At 44.4% G+C, this 22,820-nt stretch overlaps 1 protein-coding gene across 1 annotated transcript in view; it reads right to left on the bottom strand.

Moving 5' to 3' along the window:
• The window catches only part of RBM20 (RNA binding motif protein 20), a 104,704-nt gene extending 83,646 nt beyond the window's left edge, over positions 1–21,058 (bottom strand). Inside the window, exon 1 of the mRNA XM_068949641.1 lies at positions 20,913–21,058. Coding sequence (XP_068805742.1) covers positions 20,913–21,058 — 146 coding nt within the window. The remainder of the gene's footprint in view (positions 1–20,912) is intronic.
• Positions 21,059–22,820: the final 1,762 nt, after the last annotated feature.

The raw sequence follows: 22,820 nt of genomic DNA on the forward strand, positions 1-22,820 counted from the left end.
AATATCTTAACAAATTTCTCAAGTTTCTATGACTAATAACGTACCACCGGCTGGATAGGACAGGCTAAATGCAATCGTGACCTTTTGTGCTTATGGCCGTGAGACCTACGGTATGCGCGCTGAGCTAACACAAAATCCACGCTCCCAGCAGCGCTCTGCAAGTGCTGCACCAAGGAACCGTCGAGGCCGGACTTCCACTCGTTTTACGCAGTCGCTTTAACTTCCAGGAAAGGCCTTCCTAGTCCTTCCCAGAAAGGCCGTGTCTCTCCCTCTTTCATCGACAAAGTCAAAGTTTTTGGAATAGAGATGATACAGTGCTAGAAAGAGACCAGGCATTGGCAGAGCCTCCTCAGGTCTTCCACCAACGTGGCATTTCCAGAACAGAAAGTTTTCTCTGTCCCTCAGCTCCAAAAACCTCCGGCCTTTCTCACACAGACAAATGCCCCATTTCCACTCCCAGGCTCTCAACCAAGTCAGTGGTTCTGCTGGATTCCTCAGCAGAAACCTCGGCAGGTAGCAAGCCTGCTGCAGCTCTGGATGGCGTTCCTTGGCAACGGAAACAAGCAGCAGACAGTTGCCCCATGTACTCCATACACAAGATTGAACTGTTGAGCCATGATGAAGCCAATTCTTGGACAAAAAAGGTGAGAGCCAACGAAGGTCTGGTAGAGGAGAACTAGGGCTCTGGCAGAGTGGGACACGAGAGGGAGTCAGGAGTGCTGGACAGAGGTTGTGTGGGAGAAAACCTGAAGGGCAAGCTGCTGAGGAGTAGGGAAGGAAAGGGAGATGGGCAGTGGAAGAGAGGCATGAAAAAGCCAGTCCTTCACAACTCTTTTCCCCCTCTCCGCCCCCTCTCCCTGCCCTTCCTTCACCAGAGGGTCTGTTTTCCACATACGCTTTGCCAAAGCTGCAGAGGAAAGAGGCAAGCAAGCTGTGTCATACCGAAGCGTCACAGCCTGTCTCGTGGACTCAGAGGAGTATTTAATGAAAAACGTGATTAGCTCTCTGCTGTTTTCCAAAAGTCACCATCATTAATTTTGTTTAGCAGGACAAACCATACAAATCAGAATGGCAAAGCACATTAATCACCTGCAAAAGTGCAGTGAGCAAAGACAGCTTGAGTCAATAAACAAGCCTGCACTGAGAGACTATGAAAAACAAACGCTCGTTACAACCAGCCAAACTGAACATCATCAGGAAACTGTAAAACGAGACATGGGCATCATGTAAACCTCTCCTTTCCCTCCTCCCATGTCTCCCAAGGAGACATTTTGATACCAAATTGCAGAATTCTCCCGAGACAGGATAAAGCAAAAATAAAAACAGTTGCCAGCCAAGCAATGCCATGCATGATAAAAACCATATGAGGAAGTCACTGGGTAAAACAGCAACACAAGCAAATATGGCACGACCACTGAAACTACAGTTCTGTCAGAAACTGCTCTCCCTTCCAGCGTGCTGTTCAGCCTCCAGGCTCCTTTTCCGAGCAGGGACAGATGGCGTGGGCAGTGCCACGCCAGACCAGATCGATGGTTCAGCCAGCCCCGCAGCCCGCGTCCTGCCAGCGGCAGCCTACAGGCAGCTGCTCCAAGGGCAACGAGACAATTGCAAGATCCTAAATCCATTTCAGGAGATTTTCTTCTCTTTTCCAGAAGCTAGCTAATATCATGCGTTTATGTCTCTTCGGTTAGTCTTCTCTCCATCCCTTTTTTCTAGGCTTAGTCAAAAGGTAGGACGCAGGAGCGCCTACGAAATGCGCTCTTCAGCTCCCCAAAGGAAAACTGCCAATAGCTTGAAACCTCCCACCCCCAGCCCTAATCTCCCTTAAAGACTTCTTGCATGTGGGTTCAAGTGAGAAGCCCAACACAGCTGGATGCCAGGATGCACAGGGAGCTTTCGTTCCCTGTGTACTCCTCAAATCCTGCCGCTGCACAGTGAAACTGCACCTGTCCCAATGCAGTATCCCCGGCGCCTTCAATTAATGCTGAGAAAATCCTGAGCTAAGTGCCTACTTAAATTTGATGGGTTTGCCATTCAAATGATGGCCTGTCAGCCTAATAAAAGCACCGGTCAGTAAACAGCATTATTGCACGGCCACTGGGAGAATTATGAGCAAATGCAAGCTGCAATTATTTTGACCTTAGCCATCATGCCCACACAACTGGCGATGCTGGTGCTGGGGTTTAATTTCAGATCAATGCAAACATACAAACAAACAAACGTTTGCATCACTTCTCCAAAGAGCAAGAAGTGAAATTGCCAAGTGTTGCTAGAGAAACGCAAAACTGAACAGATGTGAACTGCTTTACAGCCCTCAGTAAAATGAAATTTATTTGCTGAAAGTACACTTTGAGCTAGCTCATCCAGGTCACGTATCTAATTCTCCAAGAGCTTTGAATAGTAATCAAACTTCCTGCATTCACCAACAAGCAATTTGTTAAGCTGCAGTTTTCATAATGTAATAAAGAACACTTGGATTAACTAGCTATCGTCATATTAGCCTGACGGGCTTCTTAAAGTGTCTTGGTTACTTAGGGGTGTGACAGTGTTTACACTGCAGTGAAACGAACTGGACAGTCCAGATTTCATCATGTTCTGCCATCTGGAAAACATTACAAGATAACGACTAACACTATGAAGCCTCCTGAATCTGTTCTTCACATACAGCATAACCATCTGGGCTCCAGAAAGAGCATCTGAAGAGTGATTTGTAAAATATGTCACCGAAATCCTAAGTAGGATATTGTTTTAAATGAATACCATATCGAAGTATAAATTTAAATTCCAGCTTATATCCCTAACCAATTATATACCGATGCAAACCTTCACTGATAGATTGTCTTGCTAAACCCATGCTTGCGGTGGATTACTTAGCTCAGAAAACCAGTACGGGGACACGGGTTTTCAGGAGCAGCCAGGTGGTTTGAGGATTCCCCAGCGACTGGTTAACAACTGCCGTTCCCTCTTCCGTGGGATCTGCGAGCAGGCGAGTGCTTGACAGCGACGCAGAAATTTAAGGGCGCTACCCCAAACAACTCAGCGAGTGGGTAAGACAGGCTGGCGGGGAACGGGGACACTGTAGTCCAGGGGCTGCAGGTTATCCCTGCGCTGGAAAGGACAGGAACGACTGCTGGTGCTCAGCCAGCGAAGATAAGCGCTACCCAAAGAACGCACCAGAGAGCAACTCGGCAACCAAACACGGCGTTTCGTACTTATACAAACAGGCCTTTGCGCCTGTTGCCTTCAGCGTTACCCTCTTTCCCATCAGGTACGCCCAACATCGTATGTTATTTCTGGCCGACGACAAGCACGCTGCGGGGTTCACGCTCACTGCAGGAGAAGCTGGACGTGTCCCTTGCCAGCAAGGGACTAGCACTGCGTCTGACAAGCGAGGCCGAGTTTGTACAACAGCGCCCAGATCCTTTTCTGTGCAACCTGCCCCGTGGCTGACGGCCATCGAAGGTCAGCAGCCGGGAGCAGAGGCGTGCCGCAGCGGACCCCTCTCTACGCAGAGCCCCGGCGGGCAGGTTCCCCCACGCTCCTCACGATGCTTTTTTCGGGAAGACAAAGCCGAGACCCTGACACGGCGATCGGCAGACAGCTCAGCAAAGGAAACATCTGGACTGGCTTTCCCATACGGCTTGTTTTGCTTTCAAGCCTTCAGCATCACTAAGGACATAGACAGGGGTCTTATCCATGGCTCAAAAATTACACTAATGCAAAGTCACGCCTATACGACATGCTCAGCGGCTGAACTTTTCCACAGCCCCCAACCTGCAAACAAGCAGGTCAGGTTAACCTAATTGCATATTTAGTATAAATATGGTGAATCGAAATGACTGAATTTAAAATAAATTTAAAGCACAATTCAGAGTTAAAATTGTCACATGTATAGCCAGCGCGTGCTAGGTACCTTACAGAAGTTGCTGTAAAAGTTGTATTATGCAATGGGCCACTCAGGTAGCTGAAATCTCAACCGACAGAAAAGCCAAAGCATCAGGGGAATTTTGAACAGTTCAGGTCTGTTTGTTTTTTAAAAATCAAGCCCTGAAAAGATAAAGCCAGTTTCCATCACAGCAGCATCCGTGCTTTCACCCAGGCTGCCTCAATAACATGCTAGAGAACCACAGGACTATTTGGTCAATATAACATATCACATACGGTGTCATTTAACATAATTTTTACACAAGTCTCTGGTTAGACCGGCACAGCTCTTTTTAGGGGATGAAAGTTGTGTGCGAGATCACAAGGGAGTATTTATATGTTTAGAAAAGTTAGAAGTATTAGTAGTTTAAAAAAGTGAATGTTTGCTAAATAGGAGTTCCTTAAATAAATAAAACTAGGTGCACAAATACACACCGCCACCAAAAAAACCCTATGCATGTAAATACATATTTCCTTTTTTTTCTTTTAAATAATGTTGAGATGTTCTCTATTCCATTTGCATGATATGCTATGCAACAAAGTTATTTCCTCTGGTTTTCCTCAGCTTTTGTTATCAGATCATGTGACAGGAATCTTTGTATCATTCTTACACATTTTAGTGGCTCTTTGGTTTTATTACCCACTTAAATATATTTCATATATCATATTTGGAAATAGAGGATTTTTCCCCTCCAAAAAAACAAACAAAAAACAAGAAAGTTAAAACTGTATGTGATTTGATCACTTCCAATACATTCAAAGAAACGACCTAGTTTCAAAATGTAGAGAAATGGCTTATTTTTCTAAGTGGCTAATGAGCCTCTTTTGTATTTGGCTAAAATACAAAATCTCTGAAGGTTCATATCATTTAAATTAACATGAACTTTCCCAAAGACTTACCAGGGTGAAAATGATGCAATGCTGATTTAAATTTACACCCTTAGAAAACGCGGAATACTTTTAGTATGTCTTAATCGCCTCTTTTTAAATGAATGCTAACACTTGCTTTCTGCCCTGAAATTCAAGTCTGCAATCCTGGAGAAAGTGTCATGAGGGCCTCACACCAGCTCTGTTATTGCCCCCTCCCTTTGTAAAAACTGGCACATCTCTGACAATCCCATCCAGTATGAATGGGCAAGAGGGGTTAGAGCGTTTATTCCAAAGGGAGGTAGGAAGGTGGCTTTTTCTCTCAATGACAGCAGTTGTCTAGTCTGAATGGTCTGAGTGCAAGTACCTCCACTGAAGTATCAAAGGTGCTGTTCTGCTTAACTAGTGGGTAATTATTGTCAGCACCCATAAACTTTCCATCTGGGATTCTTGGAGTGGTTGGCCAAACTGTTGGTAAGCACTCTCATCTCTACCCTACTGTTGGAAAATGGTGCCAGATGGGATGGGACGGGACAGGATGGGAAACCTCCCTCAGATCACCAGGCTGCAAAGCCAAAATATGAATGAATGGATTGCAGAGTACTAGTCTTCTGCCCTATACGTCAAAACTTCTCTTCATCTCTTATTGATGGTTCCTCTATATTAAAACAAAAAAGAAAAACACCCACCACCAAACCTAAGCAGCACTGTAACATGAAGTCTGTTGTGGGAAGTCTAATACCCCTGGTCGATATTAAACTCACACAATTAGCAACTCCACTAGATTTACACCACATCCATAAAATTCTCCTTTCCCCACAGCATGAATTAGAAATACATAGCTTATTTGATATAAACAACTTCAGTTTCAATTGATCAATTCTGAAGGTAACTACTATCCCTGATCTTCTGCTTATCCTTAATAGACGAGCATTACTACATCAAAAGCTGTCTGAATTTCCTGCTGTGGATTAACATGCACATAATGGCTGATTGCCAATGACTGGGAATCCTTCTGATAGCTTAATGCTCCACTTCCAGGGGCAAAATCATAACATGAGATTCCAGAGGACAAATTCTTCAGGCTCCATTTCAACCACAGAAGTATGTAATCGCAGTTAAAACACACTGATTTTGATAAGGTTTAGGCACATCCTTGAGGGCTTGTTTCACTACTACTACTACTTCAGCGAAACGGCACAGTAACTATGCTCATTTACGAAAACCAAATCAACAGTTACCGTTCTAAAAGCAAAAGATGATGTAGGCAAAGCTGGCAGCAGGAGGAGAGCTTTGTGGGTAACCATCAGTGTAACATTTCTAATGTTGGCCTACAGTCTGCAGTTGGAGAAGAGAAAAACCTATGAATATAATTAGCCGTGTATAAAACCCATTGTCTAGGTGAACATCATGTCTATATTTAAGTCTTAAAATGCACTCTTCGGTTCTGGAAGAATCGCGTCAGTCACTCGTAGAGGAGAAGTATACACAATACTTTATGAGATGTAAAATGCCTACATAAATCTCTCCGCTGAGAAGTTTTCAGTCTGAAGCCAAAAACGGGCAATGGGACAGGGGGGCCGAGCGGCCAGTCCGGGCAGAATGATTTACAGAACAGATGGTTTTCCAAGAGTTTTATGAAGAAGGCAGGGCGGGGGTGGAAGCTTGGAACAAATTCATGGGTGAACAGTCCCGGGCACAAAGACTGGCATTGAAAGATGTGTCGAAAAGACTGTGGCTCCAGGTTTGTGTTACTTAACATCACCGTCTAGCTATCTAACTATACTGCTGCTTAACACCACGAATAGCAACATGTTTCTCACCAGCAGTAGAACTGTGCTATCATCTAAAATCCAAGCGCATGAAATCTCAGGTATTTCTGGTCGGCGAGAGAGGGAAATACCTCTGTATATGTGGAAATACCCTGTTCAGATCAACGGCATGCAGGATTTACCTAGGGAGATGTGACCACGCTTGCGGCCATCCCCAAGTACCAGCCACCCTAAAGACACTCTGCCTCAATCCGTTTACTCATTTATCTGTCAAAGGCAGGACTAAAACCTCACGCCCATATGCACACTCCAGGGGTCTCTGGACACTGAAGGAAACGCCTTACAAAATGTAACACCTCATCAAGCCTTCAAATCACTGCTTGACAAACCACATGAAGGATCTGGTCTGGCCTGCGCACAGGAAACTGCAGGAAAGACTCACCCAAGATCTCTGACACCTCAGCTGCCCTCACTGGCAAAAGGAAGGAAACTGGGAAAACACGGAGAAGAAAAGACCACACGTCACCATTTCATACTGTGTTTATGATCAACGGCCAGGCAAAGAAACAGCACATGCTCTCAAGAGTATCCTTTTAATCATGAGAAGGATCAGTTCAGAAGGGGTCCGGGTCCCACCACCCTCGATACATGAGAAACAGTCATAGTCTGTGCTTCAAACGGCTGGTAGGCAAAGAAACCAAGGGACAGGTGTCACAGGGAAAAAGACAGACAGACACACTTTTTCTCCTTCCTAATTCTAGGTGCAATGATGGATTCACAACACGCTCTTAATCGGATGATGTGTTACCAGCTCTGTGCAGGGAGCAAAGTACACCCTCTGCAGGCTGAAACCAAGATTCTGGAGAAAATTATTTCTCTCGCCGAGTAAAGAGCGCTCAATTACATTCCAAAGGTGCCTGACTGCTCCCCAAGCCCCCCAGATTCACTGAAACACAGGAAGAAGAAATCAGCATATTCAAATCCGTACACAAGAAGCAGCAAACCTATGACTCACAAGCAGTTCAAGTGCTGGGGCCTCCACCCCTTCTCCCCAAACACGAAAGAAAAGCCCTAGAAGTAAAACAAAATAGGAGTAAGCTTGCACAGAACAAAAGATTTAAATCAAAAAAGTGAATCAATTTTTTCTTCTGTTGGGATATGAGATTTTGTATTATTAAGGTCAAAAAATTATTAATTCGAATTTTTTTTACTAAGTTTTTTTAAACTGAGCCTCATCACAGTATTTTCTAGAAGAAAAAGATTTAACATATCTACCAAAAAAAACATTTACTTGCTAACTTTTTAACTGATCAAAATAGATTTTTAAATGCTTACCTAGAGGCTTCCATCACTGGTAAATAACTGCATAACTATGAACTGAACATAGACCTAATTAAACAAACATTGAGTAGCTAAAGAAAAGCATATGTTTTTCCAGCATGCCCATAAGAAAGACGAATATGGCTACGCAATTTGAGAAGAGAATATTTTGAATAAGTAGGTAATTGAGTTAAGAGAGGCCTAAAGAAAGATTTCACACTCACATTCATATGCTGAAGCAGTTTAAAAATAGAGAGCAAGAACTGCCTGACTTCACCTTTTAATTTTAGCTGGGTGATGAGCTGGTCCCAAAGACAGAAAGGCACAGCACGATTTTTTTCTCAGCAAAGTGCCCTTCGTATTTTTATGTGAAGGAAATGCAGCATGTTCTATTAATAACCTGCTCGAGCCCGAGATAAGTCTAGACAGCCTTTCAATCAGGAAAAAGTTCTGGTTTGTTTCCTCAGACCACTTGTATGCTCAAAGGTTTATATAGCAGTCTGGTTATATATAAGTGGCTGCTTAAGGGTTAAATAATGACAGCACAGGAAAAGACACAACTTTTCCAGTTTTCCCACCAGTCTCCTCTTGCAATTACTAAATAATCCCAACACAAATCTACACACTTTGCACTGATTTTAAGAGATTCATTTTCTTCCTCTCATGATACACTGGAAAGTTTAAAGAAAATGTGTACGGACACCTTTTAGTTAGGGAGGATAGAGAAGTGCCGGGAGTCTGGAGAGCAGTCCAGTCTCTTCCAGGTGACGCCACAGTTTGTGCACCACACACGGTTTCACTTGCTTTTAAGTTGTAAGCATGCACCCTTTTCTCTCATGAGGAGGAAAAAAGCAATTGACTGAGTCTGCACCTTGAGATAACTTTTAACTTCATTCTCACGTTAATTAATAGCTGGAAAAGAAAATGCTGATAGCAGCTAGACCAAGACTAAACTGCAGAACGGGAAAAACGCAAAAGTGCTTGACCCAGCACCAGCAGGATGCCAGCAGGATGCCTAGATTCTTTCCAAGAAGTTGGGGAGAACTATATAGGGTTTTCCCACAAAAAGAAGATTGCTTCTTTTTCTGGGATGTGCCTCCATCACCCATTTCCCCTTTCTGACCATCTCCGACTAGCCTAACCCAAACGCAACTTCCCAGAAGCAGCTCCTGTCCCATTCAACAGTGCTTCAGTCTGGTGAATGAGGGCAGCGAGGCAGGGCTGAACGCTGTCCTAGCCAACGGCATCGAACGGAGACATGCGCTGTCCCTGAGGGAACAGCGACAGCGTACTGGAGGATAATCAGCACTCAGCTTATTTTCCCACCATATTCTTCCCAAAGTGACAGGAGCTATCCAAGGGAAAGTCAGATGGTCACCGATATCCTCAACTGTGTTAAAAGACCCTTTTTAAGTAAGACTTATCCTCAACTGTGTTAAAAGCACCTTTTTAAGTAAGACTTAAGTTCTGCTTTGTAGATGGTAGCAGCCTCAGTTAGTCCGAGCACCACCTGCTGTTCTTATCTACACCCTGTTATCTTAGTAAACTGTTTGCCCCAAAATACCAGAGGTTCCTGCTGTCCTCTTTGTGACCTGCTTCCCACTTGTTGAGGAAATAAAGCAGAGCACACGTAACACAGGTAAGCCTAGGAAGAAGTATTTTGCTGGTATCCATATTCTTTCTAATATCTTTTGGTTTTAATATTAAAACTGTTACACATTTTTAGTTGCTGTGTTTTTTTCCTACAATCCCACCCTTGTTCCTAAGTCGTATTAAGAGCTCAAAATTGTTTTGAAATCTTTCTTCCATGAGGAGATGCAGATGAAGGGTGCTATCTTCCAGCTGAAGTATGCTCTGCGTTTCATTTATACACACGTAATTAGTTCATTTACTCATGCCACTGTTAGCATTTACAGTTTAGGCGCTGGATACCAGATCTGGCTGAGGCATCAATAACGTTTCTATTCCCACTAGAGTAGTGATGCTTCCCACTTGACATGCTGCATCAAATGAAGTTAAAGCACTTGAAAGCAAGGACTGAAAAGACAAGTGATTCAGTCTCTCTTACAGAAGATCTCTCTATTTTATATTTTTCTCAGGCGTGAGTGCAATACAAAGTGTGTACAGTGAGTTCATCACTCACTGTACTGCTATATATGGTTACCTGCCAAATTGCTAACCTAACAAGACTCCAATCAACAAATTTTCTGATTCTTCTAAGCTAAAAACGTTAACCTGAAGGAATTTTTGCTTGAAGGAACTTTAAATATGAATGAATTTTTTTGCTTTTCTTGGTCTAGAGAATTATCTGAAAATTCAAATATAAGACACCAGCACCAATTCTTCCTCCTTTCCCTTTTGATAATTAGTTCAGATACTTGTCCTCAATCACCCTCCTATGTAAAGAAATTAATTTAGTGACCTAGGTAAAACAGGCTGGTTTGGGAAGAGTTTGCCTAAACGCGTACACGCTCCCATTCCCTAAAGCAAGAAAATAACACTAGATTCCACCAAACGGCAAGAACAACCTTGGCAAAACAGTCTGAATTGCAGAAGGAAAGGCACAGCATTTTCATTAACTGCCCAAGCAATCTGCCAAGTCTGAGTTTGCTCCCAGAGCCCATCCAGCAGGACCCGAAACCCAGAGAAACTGATGGGAATCTTTCCTCCAGTGATGGGAACCTTTCCTCTGGCTTTATTAGGCCTCCAGATGGGGTCCTAATTTATGAGAAGCATTCTCCATGGCTTAACAAAGACGTAACGTACTCACTTCAACACTAATATTGGCCTATCACAAGTTAGGCTGGCCTTCTTCAAGGTTTATCAGAAATAACTTCTTTCATCTGTTTGCATTTGCGTGCCTGGCACTGGTTTTACGGCGCACTGATAGAGCGGCTAGCGTGATGGGGATGCAGTCTACAAAGTAAGGCTTCCAGCTGCTCCATTAACACCGTTACCTCCACCAACAGGATACTCAAAAGAAAAGCCTGCTACTCTCACTGCTGTCACCCATGCTGGAGAAAGCAGTTCTTTTCTTAGGGTGGTGGTCACTCTTACAACTGCCAACTTTGCTGTAGATAAATAAATAAAATTACCTCAGGGACTGTAAATTAAGAGCTGTCTCTCAGTCTCAGAGAGTTACATGCGACTCTGTCACATTTAAGCTCGAGGAAACATTTTTCCTGCCTCCCTTGGTCGTCCTGTTATTTCTTGAGAGCAGGGGGAAGGAGGGGAGCAAGAAGCGATGTGCTCCAGGTCTCCTCCAATTCCTGGAATGTCTCACTTGAGACCTGGGGTCTGTTTGTCACAAGTCACATTCTTTGACAGTCTCTGCCTCGTCCACCGGGAGTCAACCAGCGAGCGAGCCCTCCTCCCACACTGTGCTACTTGTACAAACTGCCAGCTCGGAGTAAAAAGTAGATACGGAGAGGATATAATGGTTTGCTTCCAGTGAAGTCTCCCTGGCATCCAGCTAAGAGGTGAGAAAGCTAAATATAACAAACTTAAAACTACAATTATTGTAGGGGAGCTTGCCAGTGTTGCTCTGAAGCTCCTAATGGTCCGTCAGGGATTTATGGATCAGCTGTGAAAATTTATTCCGAGCTAAAACTTGCCAATCAAGACCTCAGCCTTGGAACACTGCTACCAACTTTCACTTCATACAGCTCTAAATTATAGAGGCACCAAAGCAAAACAATAGTTTTTAAATCCCTGAAATACACACCAAAAAAAAAAAAAGAAAACAACAAACTTTCATACTAAACAGTCAGATAAATAAAAAGTGGCAGGGGTCTTACTCCCATGTGTTCAAATTTTAGTAGAAAAGGGTCATTTCTTCTACAAATAGATTACAAACAGAGCAGTGCTGCTCAAGAGTCCTGGTGACCTGGCAAAAAAAACCAAGCAGTAAATATTCATGAAGCCTTAGAGGTTTAGATGATAAGGTCTGATCCTCTAAAGCCTTACACACATAAATAATCCTCATGTGTATGAATAAGGCTTTGCAAGATCAGGCTCATACACTATATCCAAAGAGGAATTTAAGTCTTATTTATCCCTGACAATAAACTGGATTGACCACCTAACACATTTATGCGATATATAAGATAGGTGCTGCTTTACTCCACACATATATTTTAACCATCTAAACCAAATGAAATAAGTATCCTTACACATTTCCATTTCACTTATTCTTTGAGGGAAACTGAATCTATCCTTTTATACTCTGCAATGGGGGAAAAAAAACCAAAAACTAGACTGAACAATAGTAATCCTTGTCCTTTGGAAGAAGCATGATCTACGAAAGATACGTTCGTATGTGATTCGCTCAAATTTTACTACAAGTTATTAGTTTTTTAGCACTTTTTACTTCTCCAGGAGCTGGAAAATGAAGGTATATTCAAATAACGTAATAGTCCCACAAAGAACAAATATGTGAGCACTAACGTGGATTCAAGTAGCACAGAATTTTTTACTCTTTTGATACCACTTTATCTATGATCGTGTTTGCTCATTCTGCCAACAAAGGCATCTAACCACCATCCCGGTCAATCACTGTTCTTCTGCATTATTTACAGATGTGTTCAACGATGGACACATCAACACCATTTTCCTAAGCATAACACCTATCAGAGAAACTGGAGGCAAACCTCTCGGGCCATTTCAGGAACAGTCAACAGAAAGATGCCAGCAAAACGGAGAGCCCTGCCCTTGCAATGAGGAGAAAGCATTGCTACAGGATAGGACCATGACCTTGAGTGAAGCTGTAAATAAAGAAAAGAGCCTGACGTTTGGTTGCTGGTTGTCAGGACGGCGGAAAGCTGTAGGTGACCTTGCAGGAATGTGCCACGTGCCTGAGTGGAGAAAGAGCGGAGCACAAATGGATGGCACAGAGCACAGGGATAGCAGGGCTGTGAATGTTAAGATGTGTTAATGGAAGAGCTTGGAAGATAAGAGGTGCCTAAGGCTCAAAATAACTCAGTCTAACTTGCTAATATCTCTCTCTCCGGTTTTAGGAGACAAAACTCATCTTTTCTTCAAATCCCATCCTCAGTCTAAGCTGTGCACTGTCTCTGACAAGAACTTTTATGTGGGGGAAGAGAGGAAATCTTCCACAATTGCTGGAGCAACATCCAGACCTGCAAACAATGCAAACGCACATAGCGCACAGCTCTGTGGGGACTGGAGGGAATTTCGCTGTACCAGAGGCGGTCAGCTCTCCCGCTGCTTCCAAGGAGAGCAGAAAGCAGGGTGGAAAGTGTTCAGGACTCTACAAGACATTATTAAAGCAATAGCTGGCATTTTGTTCTCAATAAATATTTGGCAGATTTTATTTTACACTTTTTTAAAAACCAAGGCCAAAACGAGAAAATAGAAGTTGGTCAGTGCAATGAACCCTGCAGGTCAGCAACCTCAGAACATTACTTAGCACACCTTCACCTAAGGGAGGACATGCTAAGCAACAGAGACAGAAATAATATTTCTTAGCACAGAAACAGACTGTGGTCTATTTATTATTGCAACGACATGCAAAAGCCCACAGAAGATTATTTAATGATCGATAAAGGAAACAGCTGTCAAACCACTCGTTGCAGAACTACTTTAAAATCTATTTCTTGAAACAAAGATTCAAATGTAAGCGAAAACGCAAGAGCGGCTCCTGCACATTTCCAAGGCTCTGTGTCCTGAGAAGCGGCCCTAGCTCAGAAACACCATCAACTCACACTTCCTCCTCCTCCGGGAAAAAAAACCCACAACACACAAAACTGTAGCTTTTGACAGTACCAAACTCCAGACATTTTACATTGCCAGAATTCCAACACACTGCAGCCTTCTGTACGGAAAATCACAAGTTTTATACCAACTTGAAGAAAACTACGACCAAAGAACATTGGATGCTTTTGGTATCTCTAAAGCTACTAAGGCAGAGAAGGCAGCAGGTGACCAGAAGTCAGCCAGGGCTTTACTCACAGCCTGCCCACAATAACATTTTCTCTGTCCGCTGTGGCCTGCAGAAGGAGTAAGAATTAAACGCTTCCTTTTCTTATCCCTTTCTCTTACTAGTAAGGGGTACATCCACAAGTGATGAAGCAGAATATTAACTTGAGCCTCTTAAAGCAGTCACTACCATTAACATTTCATGCAACATGGACAGATTTTAAAGTTAACACAGCATCAGATGAGCTCCACTTTACATCTGTTAAAGCTACAGATTCGCATCATCCACAGACTTGGGCAGGCATCATGGCATCTTTAGAGCCAATACCCGCACTTCCTTAAACAAGGACTATGGAGGACATATTTGGGGGGCGGAGGGCAAAGTTTGGCCAGATCAGCATCACAGAGCGCAACAGCCGCAGAGCGCAACTCCACCCCGCTCCCGCTCAATGCCAGTTCAGCTCATCCCCCATTGTGCACATGCAAAAAAGTAACAACAAAGCTGGCTTCCGCCTAGCGCCTCAGATGTGAGAGATAAATACGTGGTATTTGGATACTTAATAAATAGCAGTTAAATAAATTTCAGTTTTGCATACGCGAAAATGAGTGATAAGCCCGCAACAAAATAATCGTCTCTGTCCACTTAGAAAATACTGTTCCTGTAAAAAAAAAAAGCCTTTGCCCTCTTCCTGCAACACAATGCGCAACACTTGCGTGCGGCATTTTTTCCCAACCAGGCAAGAGGCATTTGTGAAATGGGCTAGGCTCGAGCTGTCAGAGCAGGGCAGATTTTATAAGTTTCCAGAATGCAAAGGGGCAGGTCTTCTGGTTTTACCCAGTGTGCAAAGTGACAGCTTCACAGTGACGGGCCGTTAGCGTGACAAAAAGGGGCAGAGGCTAACAGAGCCATCACATCCATAAATCAACTATAAAATGGAAAAAAGCAGGAGGAATACATTCAGAAGAATAAAGTCAGTCTGATAAAGCTTCTAGCTGCAAATCAGATCACCAGAGTCAGTTAGAAACAAATCGAGAGACCTTACTCTTCACAAGCAGCAGACACTATTTCAAATAATATTCTAAAGTGACTAAAGTTACTATTTCACGCAAAGAACCCATTCGTTACCCTCCTAAACAAATCTCTGCAGGCCCCTGTAAAGCCTAAGTACATCTTTAAGGCTCTAGTTCTTCCCATTTTGGCAGCCACCAGCAAGGCTCAGCGTTAGGGGTACGGCAGCTTTCAGCCACCTCCGCCAGCCCGCACGGGCTCCGCGAGATTGCGTTAGCTGGGCAGGCCACGCGCAGGCAGGTCTGCATTGACAACGACCAAAGTAAGAGCAGAAACAAAGGACCAGATTTCCCAGTCTTCTCATTGATGGGAACAGTAGTATTAAATTTCCAAAACCAGAGCAAGATCCAAGCAACTTAGTTACAGTAAAGAAGGCTCCGTGGCCATGTGTTGTGTTCCATAAAACACTGACTGTGTTGCCTGTCATGAAGCGCGGATCATTTCACTCTTTACCAAAGCTTATACTGCTGCTGCTATCTACACCTCCACTAAAATCCATGCAATAATGTCCTTGTTTCTGGGCCACCCAGAACTGGTTGATAACCGATAATAAAAGCTACATTAGGTGAGATGTTGGTACGCAAGGGACTTCTTCTAAAGGTCTCTTTTTCTGATCCCTCTCCAGTCTGTACCTCTGTGCTCCCTCTTCCAAGCCTTAAATGCAATTTTACTGAGCTTTTCTCTCCCCATAGACTTTTGGTTTTAAAATAGAGTTTAAAAAAATAATCAGAATAAAATAAACCCAAACTTTCAGTCATTTTTGTTTAAAACAGAGAACGTTTATGTAATGATCACAGGTATATGCAAGATTATTTTCAGAGCTCTTATTACCAACACTTGAACAGACCAAAGGAGAAAGAAGGGGCAGGGGGAGATGAAAGTTGAATTCAACTTTGAGCTGTGGGTCACATCTTTCATAAAGGAATGGTGACTGGTATCCCACAGAGTCACAAATAGTGGGGGGGTGGGAGGGGGGGAAAGGAAGAAGGGAGTATTTAAAATTAAAAAATTTGAAGAGAAAAAATACATTTGAATTACCTGACTCCAGGACAGGTATCATCTCTTGATGCTACTTTTTAAACTTTTCGAAAGCATGAAAGCGACTGTGCATCAAAGGGGAGCAGCCCCGTGGTGCTTCCCCCCGTTTGCTGCAAGCACGTCGAGCCCCGAATTGAATGCCCGGTGAGGTCTAAGCAGCAGCTCAATAAATACACAGCCAGGAGACAGAAAATTCAGAGGAAAACAGGATCCCCCCATTGCATGTCTCATAACGGAAAGAGGCAACGAATGCGATACACAACGAGAAGCTTAACACTGTGGGTTTGGCTCCCACACGCTCTGCCTAGTTCTGCATGGCCTGTAGGGCACAGTTTGCTTTTTTAGCTCCTTTCTCTTGTTTTGTTAGCATTTCTCGCCTAAGACAGCTACAGCAGTTTCTGTTTTATTTTCATTTCTATTTAGGCATGAGTAGTTACAGTGGTTTCCATGCGAACCAGCTGAGGTTTGAGAGCTCTGCAGGATAGGAAAGTAACTCAGATTTTGAACGTGTACTTTAAAAGACAAACAAATATGGAAAGCCTAGATCTCTAAGAAGAGAAACAGTAAAACCAGCATTTCTCCTAATGTCCCCTTGTTAAGTATCAGCTTCGCCTTTGCCTTATATGCCAAACTATTTGCCATGACTAATGTATATAATGGGAATACATTTCAAATGTTATCTCTCCCAAGAGACCTTGAGTTGGGGAAAAAAAAAAAAAAAAGGAAAAGAAAAAAAAATCACAAAAAGTGTAAAAAGGTGTTTAAATGTAATGACTTAAAATTTTAAAACATTCTTTGGCACTTATTTTTCCCCCAAAAGTTTCCGCCTCACAGCTACAGGAAAGAAAGGACTCAAAGTGCTCAGCATCAGCCTGCTTACTGCTGCCTGCCCCCAGCACCGGCACAAACTGATGACGACTCAGGCGCAGATGTTGGAAATTCCTTCTTCCTTCCAGAGAAGTTCAAAATCTCAGGCGGGGATAGCATAACCCCTTAGGAAAAGAAAAGAGGGGTTAACTTTGCTTTTTCCTCTATTATTTTTAAGATGTCTTATTCAATTTGTAAACCATACATTCATTTGTAATGACTGTAAGTGAATGTAAAACATTTCACCACAGGAAATTTAAAATTGCTCAGTTTCCACTGGAGATGTATTACCCGTGAGAAATCATCAGAACAGAAAGCGTGCAGCTAACTATCAAAACATACAAAGAAATCCAATTTCAATACAGTTAGGTCTCCTATAATTATGGAGTTTTGTGGCGTGTTTTAAGTGAGAATTTTCACAGAAAGCATTCTTCATGCAACCTCACGTTTAGCCAACCACCATCACCACTCAGCCTTTTCTCTGAGTTATTTCTAGCTACTTGCTCCATCAGACCGATATGAGTCATACACCTGGAATTATTAATAAGAGTCTCTGCTTTTTCATGCTTCCTTTGCATTCCAGCCAATCTAAGAGCAGGTGATAAAATCCATCAAACACTGAGCTGTCATCTAAAACCTGCGTTTTGTAAGGCCACTTCCAAACTATAAGCAAAGCTTTTCTCTTAAGAGCAGGCTTTCCTAAAGAAAAAAGAAACAGCAGTTCAAAAAAATTGTATCAAAACCTTTATTTTTGCAACATATTTAAGGTCTTTTCAGAGATTTCCAGTATTGATTTCACACTTGCTGGTAAACAGGCCCTTTCTCGTGTTTCGAGTCTTTCTGCATAACCACAGTAGAAATCAATTAACGTTAACCAACACCATAATCAGCATTGTCCTTTTCCCTCTTCCCTGTTTTCAGCTTTATTTCACAGGCAAGTGTATGTTTTTAAAAGTCATCCTCAGAAGGGTGCGCAAGTTCCAGCCTCCTTTCGCATTCAGCTTTTCATTCTCATTTCTGCAACCTCATGGCTTTGACTGCAGGAGGCTTTTACTTTCAGAAAATAAGAAGTATTTTGCAATCAAACATCACTACAGTATGCTTACATATCAAGTTCTAACCATTCTATAAATCTTACGTTTGGACTCTTATCAACTGCAGTGACTTTTTCACTTGGAGGAAAAAAAAATATTATATAGTAGCACACTTCAATGTATATCTTACTGTATTAAAGTAGTGTCAGCAAGGAATTTCAAACTAGGGATTCAATTACCTTTCAAAATCAAAATTCCATTATGAACGTAAAATGGAAAGCCATTGTTTAAAGTCCTGTAAAATACGGTACATGCTATCTGCATTGCAAGAGTTTGGTGAACGTAGCTACATTACAAAAACATTTTAGATGTCCAGTTTTGCTAAATTTTAGTCCTTTAAGCAATGTTCAATGCTTACGGTGAAAGTTTACCTGCTGCCTACGTAATTTCTTTCTTTCTTTCTTTCTTTTTTTTTTGGTTAAATTACACTGGTCTTCACCTAACATCTGTAAAAAAAATCTAATAAATGTACTGGGGGGAAAGGTGGAAGGGAACCAGAGAGCTTTATATGTTTAAATGGTTTAATGAAAATAGAAGCTTTCAAACAGGAATATCCAATTAAGTAAAACACTACTCTGAATTACATTGCTCAAAATTAACATTCGACAGCTGCCCACTTGGTTACTGCAGTTGCAAAGCAAAAAGACAGCAGTTGTTAAAAAGGCAGTCAATAAAACCAAAATCCTTGGAAAAGGAGGTACTGCTGTTAATGTTTCCTTTCCCAATAAGGAAACTACAACTTCATTTTGTGCCGAGATAGAAGAATCACTACTTTCCTTGGCCTTTTAAAGTATTTCGCTAGTCATCGTATATTTCTAGTATGTTGGAACAGAAATTCAGAACAGCAATTTAAGATATTCCATAATACCTGATTGCCTAAAAATCATAAAGTGCAACAAATACCCAATTCAGACAATACAATTTTGAGCTGTTATCTGCAAAGCAAAATATAATTTCCCTGTGTTTTCCAATTAAACGCAGAAGGGAGACATATTAATTCTAAGGTAAACACGGAGGCGAACACTGTGCCGCACACTTACAAAACAGCGCGATCAAGTTGCACTACCTTAGATGGAGATGCTCAGCATTTACCACTTTGCGTAACATTACCATGACAAAGGACAGCAGAACACGGCTCTTCTTTCACATCCTTTTCTTTCAGACAGACCCGAAAGGAGACTCGTTTCACGTTTTCCTACCTAGGACCTGCTGTCGGGCATCACTGGCAAAAACATGCTGCCTCTGTACGTAACGCGCGCCGTACTAGAAATGTAATCGTGAAGCAGCCTTGACAGCTTCAGCTGTCTGACTTACGATACGTGTCCGCATAGAAGTCCTGATAAAAATTAAACAAGAGTTATCTTTACAGACCACCGTTTAAAAGTTCAGACTGGTTTTGAATGAGTGTAAATTACCTTCCCGTTGCGTTATAATTCACGCACAGCTCTTCAGTTAACCAGCCAAATTCTGAAGCGACCGCTACCGGTTCAGGGCAAACTTCAAAGCCGGCATTTCCAATTAGGAATAAAAAACACGAATAACGAGAACAGTTAACATTTTCACAGCTCGACTTATAAAGCCTGCCTTAAAAGTAAACACACAAAAAAGAAAACCAAAAACTTGAAGACATTTATGAACCGCATTCCACAGCGCCTTTAAAAGTCCAGGGCCGCACGTGTTCACTAGTGATAACACAACTCCCAGCCTCAAACGTCTATATTCAAAGTCTGCTGTAAAGTTAAAATATACACGCCTATATACACACATACATATACACACACGCATATATATACACACATCCACGTTTTGAAAACACAAGGAAGGGGACTGCAAGCATTTCCTCTCTTAGTTACACTGTTACTGGTTGTTGACAAACTAATAAAGGGCAGGACTGAGCTAGTTAGGTCTTAGAAAATGGTTCCTGTAGGAAAGAGGCACAAAGCGCAGCTCTCGGGCTGCTGCCGCTTTGCTTTGTCACCCGCGGGTTTTGCTCGACGGCCGAACACAAACTTAATGCTCTGGGTGGCCGGGAGCATAATGTCACCAAGCGTTTCTCAACCTACGCTGCTGCTTAGCACCCAGCGTTGTTTTTACTGGCCAATTCAAGCAGTCAATCTTAAAGTAATAGAAGACAATTCCAACGGCTCCCAAACTTGGTATTTCTTAGCAGATTTCCTGCTTTCTTACAAGCCATTATCTCTTTTATCGCGTTACGACGAGTCAAAAATTAGATACCGTGCATGTAACTATCTCGTCTCAGCACAGATGAACTTGTGCGTTTCTCATGCTTCCCTATACCAAGGACGGAGCGTTCAGCTCGTCTTCAAGCTCATTTATCCAGAAAAATATCGCTTATAGCACTGCATCTGCGCGGCGCAAGTACTTTTGTTTCTCTTTCGGGATGGAAAATGAGACAGCAAAATATCATCAGCGCTCATTTTCTTTTTGCTGCCCTCGTTCCTAGACCTTCCAAGCCCGCACAGGTTACTCCTTCTGGGATAATTTCGCAGAGATGCAACCGCCGCTGGCATTACACGAGCTCCCCTCGCTCCAGGCCTGGCAACGGCACTTTTCAACTCCCCAGCAAAGAAATGGCTGCGCGGACGCGGGTTTGCCTTGTGCGAGGAGCTGGCAGCACACACCGCAATACAGTAGCGGCAACAGCAAGGAAAAAAGGCGAAGGGGAAAAAGAAAACCCACCACCCCAAACTTTGCAGACCTAAGATTTCGAGCGGACTAAAGCCCGGCGCCGGCGAGCAGCCCGCAGGAGAGGCGCTGCCCCCGCTGCGCTGCGCTGCCGGGCGCGGGCCCTGCAAGCCCCGGTCCCGGCGGGGGGGCTCGGGGGGCGGCGGCGGGGCTGTCGGGGGGGCTCTGCTCGGCGGCAGCCACAGCAGTGGGCGGTCACCCGCGCTGCCGCGGCCGGGACCCCCGGCCGGACCCTCGGCGGCGGGCAGGCAGCAGCAGCAGCGCCCGGCCCGGCCCGGCCCCCTCCCGGCCCCGGCGGTCCCGCGGGGCGGCTCTTACTTGTGCAGGAGCTGGGGCAGGCTGGGCGGCGGCGGCGGCATCCCTCGGCCGGGGCCGCGGCTGGGGGCCCCGCTGCGGGCATCGCTGTCGGGCCGGTCGGCGCGGCGGGGGGCCGGCGCCTGGCTCATGGCAGCGGCGGGCACCATGCGGGGCGGCCCCGCGCAGCCTGCGGCGAGCCAAGCGGGTCACCGCGCAGCCCGCCGCCGCCGGGGCAGGGCGGCGGAGGGGGAGGCCCCGCCGCGGGGAGGGGAGGCGAGGCGAGGACCGGCCCTGCAGGCAACCGCGCCCCCCGGCCGGGCGCCGGGCTGGCGACGGCGGGGCACGGAGCCCCCGCGGCGCCGGCTGAGCCCGCCCCGCGCCACGGGCTGCCCGCTGCCGCCGGCGGCCCCGGCCGCACCTGGGCGCCGCGCTCCGCCGCCCGCCCTGGGCGGCACCTGCCCGCCGCCGCCGCCGCCCCGCCTGGCCCTCGGGGCCGTGCGAGGTACCTGGCGCGGCGGCGGCGGCGCCTGGGCAGGCTGCCTCTGGGGCATCTGCTCGCTGTGCCGAGGTTACGGCAGCGCTTGGCAAGGAAAAAAGGCGGTATTTTCAAGAAAGAGTGCGTTCCGCACTTTTCACTACGGCTCTAGCAATGGTTTACAGACATGAGAGCTGCCCCCATCCCAAGGGCGGGGGGTGAGGAGGAAGAAAAATGCGCATATTATTTTAATTCCTAACCAGTAACACCTCTGCAGAAATGTTATTAGTCATTTATCAGACACAGGCTCTGTCAGCTGATAAAAAACGGGAGAGAAGAGTATGCCCCAGCCAACAATACGAACCTTCTCAAATAACAGAATTATCCCTAAACCAAATTCCCATCGGGGCTTTTAGTAAAGGATCAGTCAAACTGGGGGTCCCTCCTTCCAACAGCAGGATGAGGGCCTACCCAGCAGCACTTTACGCGCTACTATAAAAATGCGGCGTTAACGATCACAATTGCGGCGTGATGCTACGGTGTGACAAAAAGGTTTTACCTGCATATATTTTGGGGAGACATTTCAGATGACTGGTGGAGTAGAAACTGTGCTGCTAATACCAAATAATAATAATTAAAATAATTCCTCGCAGGTTCTCTTACTGCCTTTGCAGCACGGTTTGTATATTACAGAGGACTCGCTGAGTTAAAAGACCATTTCAGTACTTGCTTCTGCACTGCCCCTGCGGCAAGCACCCTCTCCCAGCATCACGCATACAACTCCCATCTGCGCCTACACACAGAGGAAAGCCGAAACATCCTGGGTTCTTTGAAAAATTAATCCTAACTGAGGGAAAGATTAGCTTTTGAGGAGGTCAGATTCTCCTCCCCTCTGCACCTGGCATAGTCATTTACAAGTATATAACCTTGTAAATGGGTACAAAATACTATCACCAGTGAGTGACTGGAAAATTTGGAGTCGGCTGCATTTAACACGTACTTTGCACTTACTTTGCAGATGCAAAGCACTAAATCAGGTGCGAGGCAGTGGAGAACCGGGCCATATTTCAATTTCTCAGTTGGTTAGTGGTAATATAACACCAGATGAAGCTTCTACAGATGAACGGCAATCAGTACTTGTTTATACACACTGACTTAGGCACACAATATTCTGCGAGATGCAAAAAGCGGGGCTTCACACCCTTTTCCCCAAGGAAGAAAATCTTGCAATATTTTCTGTTTCAGCCAGGCCCTCAAGGTGGCCAGCACTAAACAGCTAAAGGCGGCTTCTGCTCTGCTGATCTCACTAGCAAAGGCAAGAGGATCTCGCAGACAGGTGAGGGAATATAGGGAAACAAAGCGTAGGAAGCAGTGCTATCTTTGCTTGAGGTTCAAGCGCCCACTGATCTTCCACAGAAAAAGAGTCTCTGAATAGATTTCCTTCTTGTTACAAC

Source organism: Struthio camelus, chromosome 7 (genome assembly GCF_040807025.1).
Source record: "Struthio camelus isolate bStrCam1 chromosome 7, bStrCam1.hap1, whole genome shotgun sequence".
Classification (NCBI taxonomy): Eukaryota; Metazoa; Chordata; class Aves; order Struthioniformes; family Struthionidae; genus Struthio; species Struthio camelus.